This window comes from Trichosurus vulpecula, chromosome 6 (assembly GCF_011100635.1).
Source record: "Trichosurus vulpecula isolate mTriVul1 chromosome 6, mTriVul1.pri, whole genome shotgun sequence".
Lineage (NCBI taxonomy): Eukaryota > Metazoa > Chordata > Mammalia > Diprotodontia > Phalangeridae > Trichosurus > Trichosurus vulpecula.
In genome coordinates this window covers 233,201,827-233,226,963 of record NC_050578.1, presented here as the reverse complement: position 1 = coordinate 233,226,963, position 25,137 = coordinate 233,201,827, and the positions used below count along the sequence as shown (strand labels likewise).

The 25,137-nt window shown below is 40.2% G+C and overlaps 1 protein-coding gene across 1 annotated transcript in view; it reads right to left on the bottom strand.

Annotated features, from left to right (window-relative positions):
• Positions 1-25,137, bottom strand: part of SLC6A5 (solute carrier family 6 member 5) — a 65,344-nt gene that overhangs the window by 30,163 nt on the left and 10,044 nt on the right. The window contains exons 6-10 of the mRNA XM_036765114.1: positions 18,865-19,006; positions 16,520-16,652; positions 11,478-11,612; positions 7,084-7,187; positions 5,020-5,144 (exon numbers count right to left, since the gene is read on the bottom strand). Of these exons, the coding sequence (XP_036621009.1) occupies positions 5,020-5,144; positions 7,084-7,187; positions 11,478-11,612; positions 16,520-16,652; positions 18,865-19,006 (639 nt within the window). The remainder of the gene's footprint in view (positions 1-5,019; positions 5,145-7,083; positions 7,188-11,477; positions 11,613-16,519; positions 16,653-18,864; positions 19,007-25,137) is intronic.

Sequence of the window (25,137 nt, the reverse complement as noted above, 5' to 3'; positions counted from 1 at the left end):
GGAAATTCTTTGTGATGTCAAGCCAAAATTTGGCCCTTTCAAACTGTTCCCATGAATTGATTTCATTGAGAACTACCAAGAAAACTTTTATTTCCACTTTGTTGTTGGAAAATCTTTTTGCAAAGTCTGAGTTCTCTTTTCTGCCTTAGTAAATAGAATCTAGTGATCATAATTGAATCTTTCTCTGATGATTGAGGCTCTGGTATGGCCACAGGTTCATCATTGTAAATGTTCATTCTCATTATTCAGCAATGAGAAAAACAAATACTTTTTGAGCACCCATTATCCAAAGCTCTTAATTTGCTCATCCATCTTACATCAATCAGCTCTATTTCAACCATTTTGGAAAAAATAAGTGTTTTCAGCATTAGGTTCCAGGTTACTATAGATGTCCCTCCTTCCCAGAACACATGGCTTTACTAAAACATCTTAGTTCTACAATCCAGGTTTTCAATGCTTAAATTTGAAAGATCATAGCTTTTCCCAAAGAGATGAGATTTTTAAACTATAATTATGCCCAAGAAGGGAAACATGACATAAATGATAGTAATTTGACCTTGGAGTTCCAAGATGACCTAGGTTCAAGTCTTTCTTCTGAAAAATACTGGCTATGTGACCTTGGGAAGTCTTTTAACCTCTCAGTGCTTTAGGCAACTTACTAAGAATGTAAGATGCAAAAATGGTCTTCACCTGTACTGGCAGAGGGATTTTCTTCATCATTGAAATCACAGGTCAAGTCCCTATTTCTATAGATGGGGAAGGCAGCAATAAATGGCCTGAATTACTTGAAACTCCATTCTATTATCATAACAATGAAGTCAAGGCAACTGAATTTAGGGAACAAGATCCTAGCAATCAAAGGTGACAGGACTCTGTGTTGCCAGGAAACCTGGAAATCAATCCATCCTGCTTTGGACAGGTTATGCTCTGAGACAGTCTAGGCGAAAGAGCACTTGGTCTGAACTGAGAGGTTTTGGGTTCAAATCCTATCACTGATTCTAACTACCTGTGTCGTCTTGGGATTGTCATTAAAAGGTTCTGGGCCTCAGTTGCCTCATCCATAAAATGAGGGAATCAGATTCCAGTGCCATTGGCCTCCAATTCTAACCTATGTACCTTTTCACTGGCTGTCCCCCATGCCTGGAATACCATCCCTCCTCACCTCTACCTTTTGGCTTCTCTGGCTTCCTTCAACAACCAGTTGAAATTTGCCTACAGGAGCCTTTCCCATTTCCAAAATTTCTCACACCTCCACTCACACTGTATAAATCTTTCACATCAAGATATTTGCAAGTTGTCTCCTGAATTCCCATGTGAGCTCCTTGAAGGAGACTGCTGTTCTTTTTATCCCCAGCACTGAGCATAGTGCCTGGCACATAGTAAGCACTTTATGAATTAACTTATTGACTGGCTGACTAACTAGAAAGCCTTTGAGATTCCAGCTCTGCATCCCTGGTCTCATATCCTATAACCTCAGAAGGTTCCTTCCAATTCAGTCATGCTAATGTCACCACCATCACCCCGCTAGAACATAAGCTCTTTTGGGGCAGGGACTATTTCATTTTTATCCTCAACACTTAGCCCAGTACCTGAATTGTGGTAGGTGCTTAATAAATGCACATTTTATCAATGAACAAATATGTACAATGGTTTCATTAGTCTTTTTTGTCTCTTCCAGGTAAAGTAAACAGAATGATATTGTGTGGAGCACTGAGCTGGAAGCCAGAAGACTTGGGTTCTAGTGAGTTAAAGTCCTGATTTGAATCAATTAAATCAATCAATAAGTATTTATTAAGCACCAACCTTGCACCAGCTTTATGAATGAGTTTTCTTAACTATTGAGACACTGAGTAAGTTCTAGGAGTGTCTCATTCTTAAACATAAACCTGATGCTTCCCAATTCTTACCAAGTCTTTTGTGAAATATTGCTTCTCACTGAGCATGCATCACTGCTCATGGTCACTGAATTGATAGGGAACTACTAACTATGAAGGAAATTCTGAGGGTATCATTCACCAGGGTGTTGGCCATGAAGTGCACTGCCATACACCTGATTCCAGGAAACTACCCTCTGATCTGGGCTCAGACAAGTCATTCCATATGAACAAGGCTTGGCAGCAATGAAGTGCAGTCAGCATAACCAGATGTATCACTGATAATGGCAAAAAATTTACTTGCTACTTCCAAAAGTTCTCTAGGAATGGCAGAAAAAGACTTCTAGCCATGTTTCCCATTGCTTCTTCCTTGGGGAGCCCCAATCAAGTGCTGGATGAGGGAAGGGCCCTGTACACATGAAGCCAACCCTTCTATGGCTGTCTCATTATCTCCTTAGAGCCCATAATACCTTGTGCTATGTATATAGAACGCTCATGACTAGCATTCAGGCTCTCTGAGTTCTAGTCCCAGTTCCAAAGATTCTGACTATCTACTCCCGATTTCCCTCATTGAGAAAAAGATGAAAAGAACAATTTAAGTCATAGGCTACTGGGCACTTACTTTCTAGTATAATCCAACTCTGAATTCTTCCCTCCAGGCCAGGTAGCAGCCAAAACATCCCAGACAGATGGCAAGACCATTCTCTTTCCATTCCATTGGTTACCCAGTCCAGGGTTTACTAACATTTTCTAAACACCTACTTCCAACCCAGACTTGTTATATTTTTTTGGAGAACAAAGCTTCAGTTCTCTCTTCCTATTGGTAGTGGAGCCCATAACATTAATTTAATCTTTCCTCTCTCTGTCAGCCAAACAAATCAGATCAGAATTAATGCCCAAGAACCCTGGCTGATTCTTTCACAATGGCCATGATTTCCTAGGTATTAATTAGAATTCCCTAAGCTATCTATATTGGAGGATTTTTCCAGATGCACCATTTTCCCCTTTTTCAAAGTAGCTCCCATACTTTCTCTTCTACCATTCCCAGTGCTTCTCCTCTCATATTCTGTAAGTTGTAGGTCACTGACACTTGAATACTTACACACATTTAACTCATTATTCCCTGAAACTTTCCTACATTCATACAGGTTCCCGCCACCTTATTGTAGATACGACTCACACTGAAGGATCTGTTATCAAATGACCTGAGTTCAAATCCTGGCTTTGCTAGCTACTTCCTTCCTTCATGACCTTGGGGAAGTCACTTCCCCTGCTGTCCATGTAAAATGAAGGAGTTGGACTAGATGACCTCTAAAGCCCCTTTGAGCTCCAAGACTAGGACTCCTATTATCACAAGTAGGGTGTGCTGGTAAATGTTTAACAACCATCTCCTCAAAGGGGAAAAAGGCACCCACTAAACAATTTTAAGTTTGATCTGCATTATTGACGCTTTATTAAGTCTAGACAACCAACAAAATAATAAATCAGGCCCTGATTTGTAGGGTTTGCCAATTTTCCAAGGTGTAAATATTCACACTGAAACTATAACAGTCTGTTTTCCCAAGCTGGCTCATGTGGGCTAAAGCACACCCCTGGACAAACAACTGTTTTAGGGAAGACAGATTTAGGTGGGGGGTGGGGAGGCAGGTGCTGGTAGCGGAGGAAAACCACTAACAAAAGGCTCTGCCTCTTCATTGTTGTCTGTTAAACTCTCACCCATGGGATAAACCACCCCCTTAGGTTCATTAGTCAGTTTGTCATTAGTCATGTCCAACTCTCCACAACCTCATTTGGGTTTTTCTTGGCAAAGATACTGGAGTATTTTGCCATTTCCTTCTCCAGCTCATTTTACAGATGAGGCAACTGAGGCAAACAGGGTGAAGTGACTTGCCAAGAATCACACAACTAGTAAGTGCCTGAGGCTGGATTTGAACTCAGGAAGATGAGTCTTCCTGACTCCAAGCCTGGTGCTCTATGCACAACTACATTTTAATCTGGTTCAGCTGTACTCAATGAGGCTGTTACTAGTCTGTTACCAACACTGATTGACTACAAAAGGAGACAGACCTTGGGGTAGTAGAAAGAATACAAGTTCTGGAGTTAAGAAGACACAGATTCAAGTCCTACTACTGACAAATACAAGCCACATGACCCTGGGAAAGACCTTTCTCTCAGTGTGCCAGGCAACTCTGTAAAACTATAAATTAGATATGTCCCTCTAGCGGTAGTTTCCTAAAGAGACAAAACCACAGGTCCTAACTGCAAACCAAAAAAAAATCCGCAAGACACTGTACTAGATATATGGGAGACACAGAGTAGAAAGGAAAATCTCTCATAGAAACATAATCATAGAATTTGAAGGCCAAAAGACAGCTTGGAGATCATCAGTCAAATTCTTTTATAGAAATGGAAATTGAGGCCCAGAGAGATCAAATAATTTTTACCAGGGTCACCAACGCAGTGACAGCTAGAATGAGAACTGAGGTGCGTGCTTCGGTGCTCTCATCATCATGAAATGGATTCCCCATACCATCTCTCCCCCTGTCCCTAACTTCTTCTCTCCTCCCTTCCCCCAAAGGGAAGAAAAGGTTATGGACACATTTTGCTAAGTATAGATTTGAGATAAAATTCGTAAAAGTGTTTTGGAAGTAAGAATTCTTTATAAGAGTAAGATATCTGCATTCATGTTATTATTAGAATTCCACAAACTCTCCTAATGTCATTACCCAAATGGCTGTGCCTGACATGGCTTTGATAATCATCAATTTAGTCTAATAAATAATTCCCTTTCTACTAAAGTAGACCTCACAACTTATTTGCTCTGATTTGAAATTAATGAAAAAAAATAAGAATGGTAGTGGAGAGAAGGAATATTTCAAAGCATCCCCTTTAATAGTTTCTAAGACTCAGAAAACACCAGAGAAACCAACAAAAGTCATCCAGCTTCCACTGTCTGATCCATGGGTCTGATTTACTCTGTCCCCACCCCATCCCCATTCTTAACAGGAATCAGTCACATGTTGAAGACCCGAATACCAGGCAGAGCAGGGAAGGGAACATGACCCAATGAGGTTTCAGTTGAGTTGTAGTGACATGTGTGGTGTCGACCCTAAAGCACTATGCAAATATAGGTTGTATACATTACCTTGGTCAGCCACATTCTCAATGTTTACTTTGCGCTCGTTTGCCATGAAGCCAATGACAGAGAAGATGACAAAGCCTGCAAAGATACTTGTGGCGCTGTTGGTACAGGTGACAATGAGTGTGTCTCTGGAGAGAAGAGACAAGAGCCATCATGTTATATTTACTATGTGGGCATGGGCATGGCCCATGGTTTCAAGGCTACTGCTGTTGACTTGCAAGTAAAGATTATGTCATTCATTGTACCTTTATCCCCAGCACCTAGCATAGTAGGCATCTAATAAATGTCTGTCACTATTCAATTGTTGAACATTAATCCATCCTTATTATACATAGGTTTCTTCTCTATAGCCTACTCATAATAGTGGGGCCCACATACAATCTTATCATGTAATTTGAGGGATGTACAAGAGTACCTCAACCCAAAAATCTGCCCCAGTATCTTTATGTGGAGACACTGTCTCTGGAAAGTCAGTTTAAATGTGACTGTATTCCCTGGGATGGACAATAGGGCAGTCTTTTGTCACCCATTACGGTGTTTGCCATGATTTGTTTATCAGAGGAGAGCAGAGCAGAACCCTGAGGGGAAGAGATACAGAACGGGGATACCCTTGAGGGAAAGAGACTGTAGCAAAGGATTGGAGGATAAGTAGTGCTGGAGACAGGAAGCTTGGTTGGGGCACTGCACTGGAAACTGAATAGCCAGTCTTAGCTTAGGGGATCTGGGTATTGAAAGGTAGAAGAAGAGCCAGAGACAGGAGGTGAGAGGAGCTGAATGGAAATTTCACTTACTTCCCAAACATCATCTTTGTAGAAGCCCACTGTTTCCCCAAGTGAATAGGTTTGTCCAACCTGCACTAGCTGGAAGTCTTTCCTAAGTGACAGAGATCCTGCATTCCTCTGCATTTTCCATGTGCCTACAAATTTTCAAATCCTTCATTAACAAGTAATTATAGCATTATTTGTCCAAACATCTTGGCCAGGCATTTAAGGTCTTTTTTAATGAAGCCTCAATTTATCTTTCTAATTTATTTTGTTCTTCTCTCCTATAAATACCTCCACTCCTGTTTAATGTACCTATTGATTGTTTTCCAAACATTTCTTGGGCTTTCCTGCCTTGAAGTTTTCACTTATACTTTTTTCCCAATCTGGAATCCTCTAACCATTCCTTTGAGTTGCTGAAATTCTTCCTATCCTTCAAAGACTAGAAATAATCCCAGCTCATTCAGGAAAACTTTACCAAAGACCTTAGCCAAAAGTGATTTCTTCCTCTAAATTCTGATAACTCTTACTCTCTATACCACTTTGGCACCTTTCATAAACAGCAATGCCTGATGTTCTCAGATACTTTTCAGGTAGGCAGGTTTTTCCTCCCTATCTAAACTGTCCTAAATTTCTTGGTATTTCCCAATAGCCCCTAGCAAAGAACTCTACCTATAAGAGGCTGCCAATAAATGCTGCTGAATGACTAGTCTAAAAGAATCCTCCTTCTTTGGGTTGGAGAGTTGGTGATCTAAGGGTACAGAATGTTGAATATACTATCGGACAGATTCTGTCTTCCATCTCAATATAATGTGGCTAACAATATCTCTTGCCCCCTTAATGTGACTTTTAACCACCCTCATAAAATATTGGAAGGATAGCAATGAGTAAAATCTGTAGACTGCCACGAGCCATGTGTTGGCTTGACTTAAATATTTTTCTTTGTTACAAGGGAACACTCATGTTAGGGGCCAATGGGTATATCTGGTAGTGATAGATATAAAAACCAAAGGCTATTGTAATAATCCAGGTCTAGGGTGATGAGGACCTATATCAGAGTAACAGCTGTGTGAGTGGAGAGAAGGGGACTTCTAGGAGAAAACCTGCAGGAGCTTATGGTAATCCTGACCCACCATTGACTACCTCCTTGGCCCTAGGAAAGCCACTAGCTCTTCAGTCAGTTTAAGAGTCAGGGATTGATTCACCAACCCTGACCCCAGGACTCTGAGTACAAGCCTAGGGCTCCACCCCCTCAACTTCCTCACCTTTCCACTTCCACCTTAACCAGAGCCAGGTTCCAACCTACCTGTAGCAGTTGTTGTGGAATTTGTTGTAAGAAGAAAGAGTAATCAGACCTCCCCATGCAGCAGATAAAGAGAAGAATATCTGAGTTGCAGCATCTTTCCAAACCTGTGAAACAAAACAAAAGAAATTACAGGTTAACTTTAAGGGAAAACTTCAGTGGAATTAGTAAGGGCAACTTTCCCAGTTTCACAAAATCCTAAAGGAATTGTACCAAGTGCCAGGCAGAGTTTGGGAAGCTCAGCATGAGTCAAATGCATTGGTTTATGAGTGAATCCAATGAGACAGAAGTTGATCTGGGAAATAATAACTAAATTCTGCACAGAGAATGACTCCCAATGGACTAACTCATATCATATGATACCTGATAACAAAGAACCTAAGTCAACTGTCTTTGCTAAGAGTTTTTCCTAAGGTCTACAGGATGAAATCCCATAATTTAGTAAATATATTTGCTTATTACTTCGAGAAATATACAGCCTTCACAAAATCTGTCTACAAATGTGTAAACCAAAGTATAGAGTAAAGCAGTTATTATTGACTTAGGGATGTTCCTAACAGATTTCTCCTGCTTAAAACTTAAGATAGAGGGTTGGGCTAAATCATCTGGGAGATCCCAATTACTTCTATGCAATGAACAAAGTTCTACTCCTCAGATCATAAATAAGCTTCCCATTTTTGTTTTGCTCTGTCATCTGGGGTAGAGAAATCCATCAAATATGCCATATAATAGAGTCCAACACAGGTAAATGCTTTCTTTCTTGCACAGCCACCTTTCTACTCAATGGTCTCACTACAGAGTTTGGTCCTCAGTAATAATTTTCCTTATCTCTACCTTGTAGAGAGACTATAATGTATAGTGGATAAGGCACTGGCTTGGAGTCAGGGAGACCTAAGAGTCAAATCCTCCCTCTGACACATACTAACTCTGTGACTTAGGGTAAGAATCTCCTACTCACTATGAATGAATGAATAAATGAATGAATGAATGAATGAATGAATGAATGAATGAATGAAAAAGTATTATGGTTCAAACAAATCCCTAGGACTTACCCACCTAAATTATAGATTAGTTGCAAAGCATGTTGATAGCATAGAATGCCCATACTAGGGGGTTCCCATATTGAGGATATCACAGATCTTTCTGTGATTGAGCTCTGCTCAATGATTACTTTCTGCCTTCTCACTATACTGTGGCTAACAACATCCTTGCCCCCTTAAGGTATAGCTTTTAACCACCTTCATAAAGCATTGGAAGGATAGCAGTGAGACAGATCTGAAGACTGCCACAAGTGTAGTGTGTGACACATACACACACACATACATACACACATGTACATATATACATATATATGGTTAGATGCATGCATGTATGTATATGGATGCATACATTATATATGTATCATATATATACTATATATATATATATTAAACACACTTATAAAGTTGTTACTATTAAGTCACATCTGTAAGTGTACCTCCATGCATGCTGCAATTGTTGGTTTGTTTGCCTGTTCACAAGTGAAGACAGAGTCTTAGATTGTGCTACCTCAGACAAGAGTGTGTGAATTAATAATGGACAAAGTCACTTCACTTCTCTCTAAATCTCAGTTTCCTCACTGGTGAAATGTAAAGTTCTAACTCAATGACCTCTCAAGCCCCTTCCAACTCTAAATCCAAGAGGCTATGACATCGGAGGCTCCTTAACCACACCCCTTGGACTAACAAGACAGTGCAGCCACCCTGCCTGGATGAGCAGGGAGTCACCAAAGTCAAGCTTTTCTAGAACTGACCTGCTAATGTACCTCAAAGACCCCTGGGTCTTACCATCTGCACCACCACTGAACCCTAAGGACTACTGGGTCCTTTCATCCACATGGCAGCTGAATCTTCTGTGTGCGTGCGTGCGTGCGTGCGCGTGCGTGCGTGCGTGTGTGTGTGTGTGTGTGTGTGTGTGTATGCATGCACGTGCTCGCACATGCATTTTATTCCCCAATTACAATGTAAGCTCCTTGAGAGCAGAGACTGTCTGTCTTGTATCTGAATCCCTAGAATTTGGCACAGGTTTTAGCACACAGTAAATTCTTAATAGATGCTTTTTCAATCATTAGAGAGAGATCAAACTTGGGGATAGATTGTCTTGTCCATTCTGAAAACCGTTGTCTAGCACTTCAATGCATTCTGGGGCACATATCTGCCAGGATGAGAATGGGACTTGCCCAGTGCCTGATCCTTTTTATTAAATATGACAAGGATAGTGACTAGCAATGCCAGATGTACTGCACAATAAAACCCCAATCTCCAGGGGCACAGGAAAGATAATCCTGTCCTGGCTCAATGACTGAGTCCCCTGACCCTGGGCAGAGTACCAGAAATTCACAACAAAGGAAGCAGTAGGAGGTGGTCACGTACAACTACAGGGACGGTGTCCTTTGGATCATAGACTCTTGCCAGATGCCAACAATGCAAAAGCCCAGCCCAAATTCAAGGCCAATGAGAGCAACCCATCAAGTAGGTACGTAGTGTCAGCTGACAGGTGAATGGTGCATCATAGCCTTCCTGCTGACAACGCCTCTTCAGAGTGCTTCTTCTGTGCCAAGAGCAGTGGCTACGTGGGTGGTTCACCTCTATGTCAGCTGCTGAAGCAAATCTGCCAAGCAAGGCTTATACCCAAAGGTACTATCCTCATAGCCGCAGTCCGCAAGGATCATAGGAGCCTAGAACTAGAGCTAGAGGAGAACTTCAAGATCATGAAGTCCAGGCCTCTAATTTTACAGATAATCCATAAGGTAATTTGCCTGAGGTGGACAGGTAACCAAGCAAGAATTCAAACCCAGGTCCTCCCTTTAAATCCAAATGCAATGGTTTTCATTGCATTACAGTGGTCACTGGCACATCTACCATATATATACTCTACATATAAAGGAAACCTAAGACTAATCTAAACTCCTGTCATTTAAACAATTAAATCCTCATTTCTATTTTCTTTTTTTGCATAATTGAGTTTTTACACTGGGAGTTCTTAAAATAGGAACACAGTGATGTAGTATGAAAAGTTAGGACAGAAAAAACGGCGGTGTGTTTTGTGCCCACTTCAGAATGGTGGGAGTAATTAGCATGTCTGGTCCCTTTGGAAATATAATTGCTTCATGGTTGGCTGGGTACAGTTAATTTCCAACCTGTGTAACTTGGCTTCATAGACATAATCATTATTACCACACTGACATCATGAGACAGCCTAAATATTATCAAGGGAATTCCATTTTCATTTTAACACTATCACATGACCACATATGAGGCAGGAGATTTGGACAACTGTCCAAGGCAATCTGGAAAACACTAAATACACTTTTCTTATTTGTTTTAATTCATTTTTAAATTAAAATTTCCTAAATGTATAAATCTGTTTCCAGGGTTACATAAAAGTGTAAGGAAGAGATCGGCCAAAGTGAAATATTAAGCACCAGTTGTGTGCCAGGGAGTATGTTGGACACTGAAGTTACAGTGACAAGAATGAACCTGTCTTTGCTCTCAAGAAAGGAGGTCCACAATCCACAGTCTCCCCAGCAGACCAAACCCAACAGATCACCCAGACTGTGGTGGGAAGGAAAGAGATATTGGGGAACGGATACTATGTTTGTTCTTCCTGCACATCTGTCCAATCCATCATATGTAGGAAATAAGTCTAAATAGCTGGTCGTTTATATGGCACTTTAAGATTTGTGAAGCATTTCACTGGTTATCTCCTTTAATCCTCTCCACAACCTTTAGAGATAGGTACTGTTATTATCACCACTTTTGTGGTTGTTGTTCAGCCATTTTTCAGTTGTGAACCCATTTGGAGTTTTCTTGGCAAAGATACTGCAGTGGTTCACCATTTCCTTCTCCACCTCATTTTACAGATAAGGAAACTGAGACAAACAGGATTAAGTGACTTGCCCAGGGTCACAGAGCTAGTAAGTGTCTGAGGCTGGATTTGAACTCAGGAAGATGAATCTTCCTGACTCCAAGCCCAGCACCCTAACTGCCCATCACCGCTTCACAATTGAGGGAACTGCAGCAGAAAAAAGTTAAGTGACTTGCCCAGGTTTACATAGCTAAGATGGGATCTGAACTCAGCTCTTCCTGACTCCAAGTCTAGCACTCTTAGATACTTCATCATCTGGCTTATTGTTTACCCTACTAAATTATACTCTCCACCAACACTGATAGCAACCTTTCCACTATAATAACTTAAAGTCCTAAGGATTTTCTTGAGGCACCTTGAGGTGCCTCAGGATCACGTGTCTAGTAATGACAGAGGCAGCACCAGGAGGTCCTGACTTCAAGTCCTGTATATTACCCACTGTCCCGCATCACCTTTCACTAGAGCATTATAATGTGAAATCATGAACTTACTGTAGCATCGGTTAGTTTCTCCCACTTAGGTGTAATGAAATACCAAATTCCCGCTCCGGCTCCTGGCAAGGTAACTCCTCGGATGAGTAGGATCACAAGCACAACATAAGGAAATGTAGCAGTAAAGTACACCACCTAGAAAGACCAACGAACAATCTTACTTTGAGTGAAATGGGTCGAGACTTTGGTGCACATGATGGCACACTGACACAGCCAAAAATGATCTAGAGGCACAGGTGGACAAGCTGTCAAGATAGCAGGTCTACTGTTAGCAGGTCCTGCTGGAGCTGATGTTGGGGAGAAGAGAGAGACTTGGACTACTCAAACGTTCTAGAGCAGGGCTTCTTAATTTGACATCTGCCATACCCAAAAGTGTCCGTGGAAAGAGTTCAAGGGTGTCAGTGAACTAGGATGGGAATGAAACCACATATAAATTCTGGCTAAATTTTGGCTTTCTTTGTAATCTTATGCATTTTATTTTGCGGATTTAAAAACATTATTTTGAGAAGGGTTCCATAGGCTTCAGCAAACTACTAAACAGGTCTGTGACACCAAAAATTAAAGAATCACTGTTCTAGAGAAAAGAACTCCTGCATGTGTTCAGATAACTGATGATCAGGAATATTTAAACAGAAGAGGAAATTTATCTTTGTTGTGCACATTCAGTAAAGGGGAAAAGAGGCTCAATCCACAGTCTATCAGCAATCCCAATGACATGGATATGAAAGAGGCATGGATATTGTCACCACACTAACAGAGAATCTACTTAACAGTGATATAACCAGAAGGAGTAATGGTCACCAGGGGAGGGAAGATCCTCACCCCCACAGCACCTACAGAACTCAGACACCCAGCCTACCCACCAAAAGACACTCTCCATTCTCACTTACACTCACTGCAGCTCTAAATAGCAGCAGGCTTAGGGTTCAGAAAATAGATGCCTAAAAGGTAGAAGGGGCAAGAAAGAATAAAGGAATGAGTATGCATTTGATGTCTGTATTGGCTTTTAGAAAAGGCAGTGGTTTGTTACATCCATCCCTAAGAGATCTGGTACTCTATTTACTACTAAGAACTAGGGGTCTTTTTTCTTGTAGTGTCAAAGTGAAGAAAGAAGATTCTTTCTTTGTCAATCTGACTGAAAAGATGATAATGCTTTGGGAACTCCAGCCAACAATTTCCCAGCCTCATTCTGATTTCTTAATAAATATAAGCTGGGGAAGAACACAGTTATATCCTAGTGCAGCAGAAAAAAAAAAAATAACATTCAAAAATGGACCATGAGTCAGCAATGCAGTAACAGGGAGCTTTATTTATTTATTTCAAAGTAAACATGCTATTGTGAAGTATAAACAGGATTTGACCAGTTGGAAATGATAAGGCAAACTTCCCACTATATCCGTCTCCAATCAGCCCTTCACCATTGTATTGTATCTGACTCAGGACTGGACAACTTGAGAGGGGCATGAGGAAGAGAAGGGTTAATGATGCACCAAAAATGATTAAAGAGCTGGAAAACCAAAGCCTAAGAACTGTCAGTCTAGCCTGGAACAGAGAAGGTTGAGGAGAGACTTCAGGTTCAACCTATTCTAATAGACAGAGCAAATAAGGACCTATCTCAGGGGCCATAAAAAGGGACCATTTCCAAAATGTCCCCTCTGACTCACTAACTGAAGTCTGAAATTTAGCCACTGCTACTTAACCCTTTCAGTTCCTGGTATCTGCTAAAATGCAAAAACTGTACCTCTACCCACTGGCAGAGGTAACACCTGATGATACTTCAGGATGAATGACAAATCCAAGAGCAAATTTTGGCAAGGATCAAAAGAGAGTCTTGGCATGTGGCAGTTCACAGGGAGGAGAGAAATGGGAGCAGAAGGGCTGGGCGTTGGTATACTCCATATAGTATTACCTAGTTTACTATTTGCCAACAGTCAGAAGAGGCAGTTGGCTATGGTGGAAAGAGTACTGCTTTTTGACCCTGGAGAAGCTGGGTTCAAATCCCTTGCCCCATGCTAATGTGTGACCTGCGTGACCATGTTCAAGTCACTTAACAATCTTAATCCTCAATTTCTTCATCTGTAAAATAAGGAAAATGGACTAGACTAGCTAGCTCCTGAGGTCCCATAGATCTCTAGATCTAGGATCCTATAGAGTTCTTAGAGATGAGAATAAACTGATGCAGATTGAAATAAGGAGAATCAGAAAAATAGTGCATGCAGTGACTTCAATGATGTAAATAAAAGCAACGGCAGACAGCTGTAGACCTTGGATTCCTTGTGATGACCAAGCTCTATCCACAAGACTACATGAAGTCTTTCTTCTCCTTTCAGAAGAGTGGTAGGCTACAGTTGTTACATGTTACAAGGTGGCTGCTTTGTCAATTGATTCTAGGATTATTTATCTAGAACTAGAAAAGATCATAAAGATCATCTAATCCAACTTATTCATTTTACAGACAAGAAAATTGAGGCCCAGAGAGGGTATGTGATTTACCCAAAGTCATGTCCAAACATGTAATAAATGGTAGAACCAAGATTCCAACTAAGGTCTTGTGACTCCAAATTCAAACCTCTTTCCACTGTCCCCGGTTTTTCTTTGTGATGAGAAAGGGTTGAGTGTTAGAGGACATATTGGAAAATAACAATTTTAAGATCAAAGGACATCAATAAAAGTTGGGTATTTGTTTCTCTTGTTTTTAAACCCAAATTAGTGTTCATCTGTTTTTTTTTATTGTAGAACTATTCTACAAAGAACAGTGACCAAGTGTTCTCAATCTTCTTAAAGACTTCCAGGAGAAAGCAGACTCATCCTCACACAGAGAAAAAAGAACTCATATGTCTCTATCATTTTGCAGTGACATTGTTCATGGGATTTCAATCACCAAATATTCCAGCAAAGTTAAGCAGGTCATTCACCTCTGTTCTCAGGTACTGCATCATGATTAGGGCCTTTGCAACCTTGGCCAAGATAATGGATGGTGATTTGTCACTTCTTTTAAATATTTCCCCTTAAAGTAATTGATTGTCGATCCCTGTTTGGAAATCCTTCCCAGACAGGCGGAGCCACAAGTTAACTGCTCTGAAATAAAACAGTTATCTACACAGTTCCATTAACTATGGCCCCTGAAGCACTAATTTCAGAAACTACATAGAACTCAAGAGTCCTGACCATATTCCAAGGTGGTGGGAAGAAAGGGGTATGACACCCTTCTAGATAAAATCATAAGATATCAAAGACGGAAGATCCTTTAATATCAACTAATCCAATTCCTGTATTTTACACATGAAGAAACTGGGGGCTAAAAGGAGTGTGGGATTGGACCAAGGTCAAAGGGTTAGTGACAGAGAAAGGACAAGAATCTAGTTTCCCCTCACTCCAAGTCTAGCATTCTTTTGACTTACAGTCAAATGAGAATTTGGCAAATTTCCATTTTCTGCCAATTTCGAATTTCTCCTTTTCCACTACTAAGGATAGCACTTTCTAGATAAATCAATGTCCTTCAGTTTATGGATCATTCAAGACACACTCATTATTCTCCTCTTCTCAGTCAAATAGTCATGCCCTAGAAGCTCCTCTCCTTCCATTTACACCTCCCCTAAGCCAATGAGTCTTTTTTGGAGTAATTACCAGTGAGCAAAGTCCTCGTACACTTCTACTGGAAAGTCACTTGGCTAAAAGCTGGGATCCAATGATCCCTAAAGAGGTTATAGAAACATGGACAGTGTTTACTCAACTTAAATCCAAAGAGGGAGCCCAGAATCTCAAATGAATCTTCTGTTCTCTGTGGGAACTGACCCAATTGAAGGCTGAGGATTCAAGTCTTCTCATATCCTAACACTACCACTTAGGGGCAGTATAAAAGCAAATTAGGCAGAGGATCAGGAGACCTGGAGTCTAGCCCCATTTATGCCAGGAACTAGCTAGTTGACCCAGTATGTCATTTCCCACCTCCAGGCCTCTGTTGGTTTATCTTTAAAATGAAGGAAATGAATTGCAGGATCTCTGAGGCTCCTTAAAGCCATAAAAACCTGGGGCAAGGAAAATAAGTTCACTAACACCTTGGAAGGTTCGTCAAGTCTTTACAATTGGAAGGAAACGGTGCATCAGCAAGCCCTCAAGTAGCAGAAGTTAGTAAAGTGGGCCCAAGGTAATGTGGAGTCAAAAGCAGGCTAGAGTTCCCTGGAGTACCAAGAGACAGAAGGTGCCAAAGAAAGACCTCACAATTTTGCCTGATTTTTTCCTAGAGTTGTTTGTTCACTTATTTTAATATAGCCACACTTGAAAGCAGTTAACCTCTGGCCCAAGGTTCTCCCAAGAGGTTCATGGATAGATTTCAGGGGATCTGGGAACTCGGATGGGATAAATAAATCTTTATACTAAGTTCTAACTGAAATTTAGAAGTTCCCTTAGTTATTAATGTAGGCAACAAATATTATTATGAGAAGCCCATAGACTTCACAAGACTGCCAAAGGGGACTATGACACAAAAACATTAAGAATTCTTGCCCTAACAGGATGCTTCAGATAAGGGGCAGAAATTTAGAAACAGGAAGCCAAGGATCCCCATTCAAAAATAAGTACCCTGCCATTCAAAATCCACCATTCTATTTATATGTCCTTGGCTCTTAAAGGAATTTTGGTCTCCCCTGTAAAATACCACCACCTCTGGGAGGTATTGTATCTAACCAGCTAACATCAAAGTTGTCAATTAACGCTTGGTGAGGATTGGCTAACTTGCAAGCTGAGATCAAGAGATCACAGGCCAGGACTGTAGGGAAAGGTGAAACCAAAGTAGAGTTGGAAGGGGTGAGGGGCCACTCTACCTTCTTCATTGGCATTATTTCTGGGTAAAAATAGGATTTGTAAAACATAAACAAATAAACAAAAATTTTAAAAAATAAGATTCATGTTGCCTTCCAATGACCTCCAGGTAACCAATCACACCCCAGAGCACTGCTTTTGTTAACAACTATAGTTTGATGCCTTGCCACCTGGAAAGCGGGTTGGAAGTTTTTCTTTAGTAAGTAAGGAGAAACTCTTACTTTGCCTGATGTCTTGATGCCTTTAGCAAGGGATGCATATACAATCACCCAAGCCAGGAAGAGACATACGACTAGTGGCCACCTGATCTCACCAGGATATTCAATCCCTGCAGAAATCTTCAACACAAAATACCTGAGAGTCAAAAAGACAGTGACAGTAAGTTAGGCTGCAGTCAACCAGCAGAGAGGGTTTTCAACAGGACTACACTGATCATTCCCTGAGTCCCTGAGCAGGGCAGAGGACTTTAGATTAGATTCATGGATAGGCAGGATTCAGTGATTTGAGCCCATGCTACACAAAGCAGGTACACTTCCTTGGTTTTGGTTTTACCCATGCTAGAGACACTCAGGATATCTTAATAATCAAATCTAACAGTAAAACATAACAGCAAAATTAACTGTAGAATAGAAGTTTCTTGAAGACAAGAATTTTTTTCAATTGTTTTTGTATCTAAAATACTTTGAACATAGTAAGTACTTAACATGTATTTGTATTTGTTGGGTTAGTTAATCTTCTTCCCTACCCACTCCCAGATTTTAATAAGCATTTCTGTGTACAAATCTATTCAAAACCATATGCCTTCATAAGTACAGTCTAGAGAACATAATTTAATTTTTATTTAATGGCTGAGGACTACAAATCTCTCAGTTCTTGCTTTCCAGTGACATAGGTGTATATAGTTGTAGGGAGGTGAAATGTGTGGACCCCAGAACATACCCAGGTCAATACTTAAGTATATTAGAAATAAAGCTTATTTTCTTGTCATTTTCCTCTTTTTTTCTGAGGCAAAAATTCCAATTAATTGAAAGCTCTGGTTGAGTTCATAAAATTTTTTCTTCTAGTAATATTATTATCATCACCATGATTAACAAAGGTAGTATTACCAATCGTTGCAGCTCTTGGGAGATCAGTAAGGTATGTTATTTTTGGCAGATACGTGTAATAAAGGCAGCAACGGAGAACCAAATATGTAAAGAAGTGGCCTATAGCCTTATGCCTTGAAAAGCTGCAAAACTACAAATCGGGGCTAAATTTATTGGTTTGTTTATTGTTTCTTGACTTAAGAAAGTAATGGAGAAAATGTTAATGATGCCAATTAAATTTAAATTCATCCTGCCTACATTTGGTGGGGAGGGGGTTGGGAGGAAATAGGTTGTTGAACTTTTACTAGCACCACTTATAACTGTCTCAAGCCTTACCTAGTCCTCTTACTCTTGACCTCAAATTTATTTGCATTTCAACCAGAAACCTTATTCCCACACACACCAGGACCTCCTCACATGAGACACATTAGTAATTCTTTGGTGGCTTATTTTGAGTCAAGTCCCAAAAATGGTTTGAAGGGATCCAGAGTGTCAATCTGGGTATTAGAGAGGAGTTGAAAGGGATATTCCAACCCCAAATCTAGGTAACACCAGATACAGTAACCTTGACAAAGGAGTGACTTGAGGTCTTCTGCTGTTTTAGTACTGATTCTGAGGCTAGACTACATTACCCATGACCTTAAGACCGTGGATGGTCACAGTGGTTTCAAAAGACCTTAAGTGTACTAGCTACTGCAACCCAGAAGATGGCAGCAGAGAGAAATTTAGGAAGCACTGCAGCGAATGACCAGCAAAAGACACCCAGCACATAGAACACAGTACTCAGCCAACAGCAGCATGATGATGTCACCAGGGAACAACATCACTCGTTAGTATCAGAGGTGTGTACCCTAAACATAGCTACAAATGTGCTTTGTGTGTGAGGCCCCTTCACATGTGCCCCCTGGATTAACATTCCATAGTTTTGTATGAATGAATGTCCTATGCTGGTGATATAGTAACGTATGGGAGAGTATAACCCAGTGGGTATAGACAGAATGTTCTTTTGATATCCAATTCACTATACTGTATGATTTGTCTTTTGTTTTGAATTAATGCATCTTCCCTGGTTGTCTTAGCAAAGGTAAACACATCAGTAGGGGTTTACGAGCTGAGGTTTTGAATGGGTGCTGACCCTGAACTAGTTTTGTACGTATGTATGAAGGTATTTGGAGGAATACGTCACTTTACTCATTAATCATTGTTATTCAACCTGACTCTCTTTTTCTAGGTCTACAGGGCACTTTAGCAAAGTAAAGAAGCCTCCAGGCAGCATGCCAGAGAGAAAAACCAGCATTTTCCACTTCAATAAGGAAGGTATGGAAGATGTCACAAATCGGTCATGGGACTCTGTCCTCTGATATGCAGACTAGGGATGCTGGCTAACTCTGATTTAGGACTGCTATATGTTCATCAATTGATTTCACATGTTTTCTTTGGGGAAAAAAAATTGAGAGTCCTCTAAGAAACTTCCTTCTTACTTGAAATACTCTTCACTCCCACTGACGAATGTCTTGTTGGCTTGGCTGGTGAAGTTAACCATTGTCAAGTTTGGATAGGCAGTCATACAGAAAGTTGAGTTCTTAATTTGTATTTTTGGATGATCACCAACAAAACAGGAATCTGTTTGGGAGATAAAGAGGGAAAATCAATTAATCGACAAACATTTATGAAGACCTGCCATGTGCCAAGAATTATATCAGGCATTAGGGATGCAAAAATTAAACATTTAAAAGAAAGAAGCATCTGCATATCTTCAGGAATTCTAAAAATGGAGATCAAATATGGTTCCCAAATATAGTGATTTCAGAAAAAGCTAAGTGATATCCTCCAGAACTAGAAAAATTAAACCTCTTGAAAGTAACCAAAAGATTCAGAGCACTAGATTTCAAATCAATGAGAAAAACAATTTAACATTTACTGAGCACCTACTTCATACAAAGCACTGTATCAGATGCTAAGAGAGCTATAAAAAATTATACAAGGCATGAAAACTTATACCAAAAGTTATAATACACAATATATGAGACACACATTAGAAAAGTACAACGCAGTGATGTATAAGGGCCAAAGGTAGTGATCACTACCAATGAACTGGGATGTGCTGGCAAATGTTTAAAAATTGAGTCTCGGAGAGAAAATGTACTCATAACACATTTGTAGGCTTAATTGGAATTATTAACATTATCTCCATCACTTTCTTAAATCTAGACAACAAAACAATAAAATCAAGCCCTGAATTGGTAGGTTTGCAGATTTCCAGAGGACAAATGCTCACACTTTAAATTTAACAATCAGCTCTTATCAGCTGGTTTAAGCTGGTTACAGCATTTCCCTGATGAGGAAAAATGGAGAAGACTTCATTTAGCATGTGGCATTTGCTTTAAAAGCTAGCCAGGAATTCAACAGGAAGAATAAAAGAGAATGATCTAGATATAGGAAATGGAGTAAGCAAAAACACGAAGGCAGGAAGGTATGTTTTATGGATGGAAAATAGTTTCAGTTTGGCTAGAACATGGTGAGTGCAGAAAAGGAATTTGAGATGAGCCTATCTATAGAAGCAGAGTTGGTGCTAGGTTGTGAAATACTTTGAATGCCAGGCTGGGGAGTCTAAACTTTATTCAAGATACAGCAGAGTCACAGAAAAAAAGAGTAACATGACCAGATCCATGTACTAGGAAGATTAATCTAGCAGAAGTACAAATGATACAGGGTGTCCCTAAAGTCTGGACACATAGGCAAAGATGCATATTTGGAATATTAATGGACCTTACCCCCCTTGACTTCTTTTTCTGGTATATGCTAAAGGAGAAGGTGTACTCAATGAAAATCACAGATGAAAACACACTTGATTGAACGCATGAAGAGTGAATGTGCTAAAATTGACAGCAATGTGGAGTTATTGCATCGAGTTCATGTGAATCTTGCAAAATGCATCAACCTTTGCATCACAAATGACGGAAATCATACTGAAGATGTTATTTGTTAATATTCCAATTAAATAAAATGTCAAAAATTTCATTCATTTCATTTCTTGAAAATATGCATTTTTGCCCATGTGTCCAGACTTTAGGAACACCCTGTAGTCTGGAGGGTAAAGAGAATGGAAGTTGGGAAGGTGTGTTAATAGGTGATTGCAACAGTCAAGGGAGATAGTAATAATGATAGCCTTCACTAAGGTGGTAGCACTGGAAATGGAGAGAAGACATGCAAAAGTCATTGTGAAAATATAATTGCATTGACCTGTTATTTATTAGCTATGAGGTGAGTTATAAGAAATTAGCCATATTAGAGATATAGCCATTTCTATCTCTACAATACCTCTTGCATCTAGCCTGTCCTTTCCATCCCTACAGTTACTAGCCTAGTGCATGTCCTTATCACCTCTTGCCCAGATTATTGCAGTAGGCTCCTAATCCGTCTCCTTCCCTCAAGTCCCTCAATACTCCAAGCCATCCCCCATACAGTCACCAAAGGGATTTTCCTAAAATGCTAGTTTGACCATATCACTACCCAAATCAATAAATTCTTGTGGCTCCCTATTAACTCTAGGTCCAAACACAAACTCTTCTGTCTGGCACTTAAGGCTCTTCACAATGTACCCTTTCCAGCCTCCTTACATAATGCTCCTGGTACAGTCTAGCCATATTGGCTTACTTTGTTTTTCCTTACACACAAACCTCTATTTTCTGTCTCCACACTTTTGCACTGGCCATCCCCTATACCTGGAATTCCCTCCCTCCTCACCTCTGCCTCTTGGAATCCCTGGCTTCTTTCAAAATGTAGCTGAAGTGCCATGTTCTGCAAGAACCCTTGTCTCTCTAGCTTCTAGTGCCTTCCCCTCCAATAATCACCTTTATTGTGCTTTGCATGTATGTTATATATTTATGCACATGTAGTTTCCCCATTAGAATTTGCATCCTTGAGGGTAGGAGTTTGGTCTGCTTTTTGCCTTTGGATCCCCAGTTCCCTACTAAGTGCCTGGCACATAGTGGATATTTTAAATCTGCCTACCCAAGGCACTATATGGTACAGTAGAAAAAAGGCTGACTTTAGAATCAGAGGACCAGGGTATGAATCCAGCTCTGCTGTTTATCTACCTTTGGAACCTTGGACAAAACCTTTACCTCCCTGGGCCTCATTTTTCTGATCTATAAAATGGGGGAAGAATATGATTTGTTTTGTTCCCATTGACATAGTGCTTTAAGATTTTCGAAGTACTTTACACACACACACACACACACACACACACACTCAAACCATCTCCTTTGATCCTCACAACTGTTGGCAGCTGGCTAGGTGGAAGTGTAAGACCACCTACAGAGAGGGCTTTCTTGGCTAGTGGTTATGATAAGGGTTAGTATTATCTCAATTTTACAACAAAAGAAACAGAGGCTCAGATATTTGCCCAGGGTCACAGGAAAGATTCAAATGAAGGTCTTCCTGACTCCAGTAAGCACTCTGGTGTTCTATCTTCTTTGTAACACTGCCCAGAATAGATAATCATTGAAGTCCTTTCCAGCTCTAAATCTATGATCTGTAAGATTACACGTAGAATTAGTGGCACAGCCAAGTCTGGAAATCAAGTCTACTGCCTTTTGATGCAGTGCTTTTTCCCTCACTCTAGCACAGTCTCCTAAACCTGCCATTTTTCAACATAAAACAAAAATAAAGCAAATATTAAACAATTCTCTCCCGGTATGGCTCAGTGCCTCCTTTTCTTGGCTTTACATCTCCTCCTAGTTCTACTCTTCAAGTCATGAATCAAGATTTCCTTATATAGCCACATAGTAATTACCTGCTGCCTTCCAGTCATCATCACCAGGGTGCTGCTTAACAGAATGACAAAAAATTCCAGGTGGACTGATATAATAACCATTACATATTTACCCAGAAAACATTTGCTCACCAACACCCAGGCTTATATGCAAATGACTAAAGCCCAACAAACAGGCATTTCTGTGATCAGCAGGACAGTCATTTCTAATTCTGCAGCATTTCATGAGAATGGTTACCTAACATGGTGGTATGGGGAATAAGAAAACAGTGAATCCCTTCTGAACCTATGCCGAAGCAGAGGGGAAAACGGGGGGAGGCATTGTAAAACCATATGACTACAAGGCAGTCACTAGATTATATCTCTCAGGGACTGCTGGTTGGAAGGCAAGGTCACTGATTCTGCTGCAGTGCACCATGCTGCAGTACCAGACCTCTCCTTTCTGCAGCATTCCTTTCCTACCACCAGGGGGCAAAAGTGTGCTTTCCAGTCCCATCCCCTCAACCCAGCAATCTCCCTACAGAGAGAGAACTTCCCAGCCTTGTTTTCTGCAGCTCACCAATCCTGAACAAAGAGGAGAAATGAGGATCATGTTAATTGTGAGGATGGAATTCTGTTTGCTAGGGCAATTCTTAATAAATGAAAGCATGTTCTGTCTTAAGACTTGGAAGGGAATGAAGCATTTAATTACAATTTCAATTAAAATTAAGATATATTTACATATTTAAATTAGGTCATGTTTCTGTTAATCTTTTGGGGGCAAGATATATAGCTCCCATTCTTCCAAAAGGTTGACAGGACTCATATTACAGGGAAATGATTCTTTATTCTCAACTCAACAAATATTGATTAAGCTTCTATTGTGTGTTGAACACTCCTAGAGAGATGCAGAATTTGGAAGCCACCCAGTCCCAAGATCTCAGGGAGAAGTAAAGACAGAGATAAACTACATAATAGTATATTATGAGTGCATTACAGAGGGGCAAAACTAAGTGCTGGGTGCAAGGGGGAAGGGTATCAGAGAAGGCTTCCGGGGGGAGATGGCATTTGAATTGAATACTAAAGGATAGGTAGGTATTCAACAGGTGAAGAAAGGAAAAGTTTCAGGCATCAAGAATAGCTTAAGCAGAAGTACCAACACACACACACACACACACACACACACACACACACACTGTTCAGGAGACAGAAAGCAGACCAGTTTACCTGAAATATCTAATTCACGGAGATTTATAGAGAATAAAACTTACAGGGAATAAAAAGGTAACATGAGATAATGAATTTGAAGGACTTTGACTGGCAAGCTATGGAGGTTGATCTTTCCTCGGGAGGCAATGTGGAACACTCAAGATTTTAGAGCAGTGAGAAACTTAACTAGATCCTTGACATCAGATCACCAAAGGTCAACTAGACCACCCCAGAGAAGTTATACAAATACCTGAACTTGATTTATCAAAGACCAGATACTAAGCACTCTGGTAGGGATCTAGAGAAACATACATACATATACACATATATGTGTGTGTACACGTATGTATGTATGTGTGTGTGTGTAGAGAGAGAGAGGGAGAGAGAGAGAGAGAGTTGGAAAAAGACAACTCATATAATTAGATCTAGAGCTGGAAGGGGTCTCAGAAAACCTCTGGTCCCATCCACTCATTTTACAGATGAGAAACTGAGGTCTAGCAAATTCAAAATGATCTTCCTACATTAACACAGGTAGTAAGAAATAGAACCAATATTTGAACCCAAATCTGCTACCTTCAAATCAAACACTTAACACTACAATATACAAACTTCTGCCTTGAGGAGTTTATGGTCTGTAGGGACATAATCAAAATGAACAACTTTCACCCTCTTTCCCATAATTCATGTTCTGAACAGCACAATTTACTTGCCATAGCTGCTAAATTATTGGGTCCTTTAAGGAAGGGTTCATGTTTTAAATCACCTTGATATCCCTGTTCCCAACAGGATGAGGACAGTCCTCATCTATAAGAAAACCATAGTGTTGATTTGTGAAATCACAGATTTAGAGCTGAAAGTGACCTTCGAGGCCATAAATCTAATCCCTTCATTCTACAGGAGGGGAAACTGAAGCCCCACAAGGTTAAATGATTTACCCAAGGTCACACAGATGTAAGTAGCAGAAACAGTATTTAAACCCAGCTCTTAAACTATGAATATATATACTATACATACATATATGTGTATACATACACACACACATATAGCTGAACTGTTCTCCTATTGTATGTTAGGTATGTTCTGCTTGTCTTCCCACCTGGACTATAAACTCCTTAAGGGAGATCAGTCTTTTATTTCTTTTGTCTTTTACTCTCCTGACCAGAACTAAGACTTGGTGAGGGAGAAGTAGGCAAGGCAGGCAGCAGGCTAAGGTGCCATATCCTCAGGATGTTGCAACATGGGATACATTTTTAAAATATGACTTTTTTAGAGTTAGATGGCCCAGTTTTAACACCAGAAAACCCCACTTTTGATGGCATATAGGCATTTCAAGCCACTTATGGTAAAGACTTTATATATCCAATGGACAGTAAAACACAGAATCCATCCTTTTCAAACATTGCTGACATCACTCAAATCCCCTTTCCTACCACAGTCAGGGAGTTTACATTTAGTAGGTACTTATCAGGGTGCCCAGATTTTTTTTACCCCAGAATCACAAACATTAAATAAGGCATCCACCCAGAATAACTTTACTTCACTTATGAGAACATATAAGCCAATTGCTTCTTGGTAGCTAACGTCCACCAAGGTGTGAAGAGAGGGAGGGAAGTGGAACCATTTCTACCTCCAAACTAAACTACAGTGAGAACTACATTCCTTTTAAGAGAAAATGCTCTGGAACCTTTTAATACTAAAAGCACTTAGGCTCTGAATTCAGCCTTTAGGCTCACAGTGACCATCATAATTAGAGTAAGGTCCAAATTCTTCGATGTCTAGGAGGAAATCA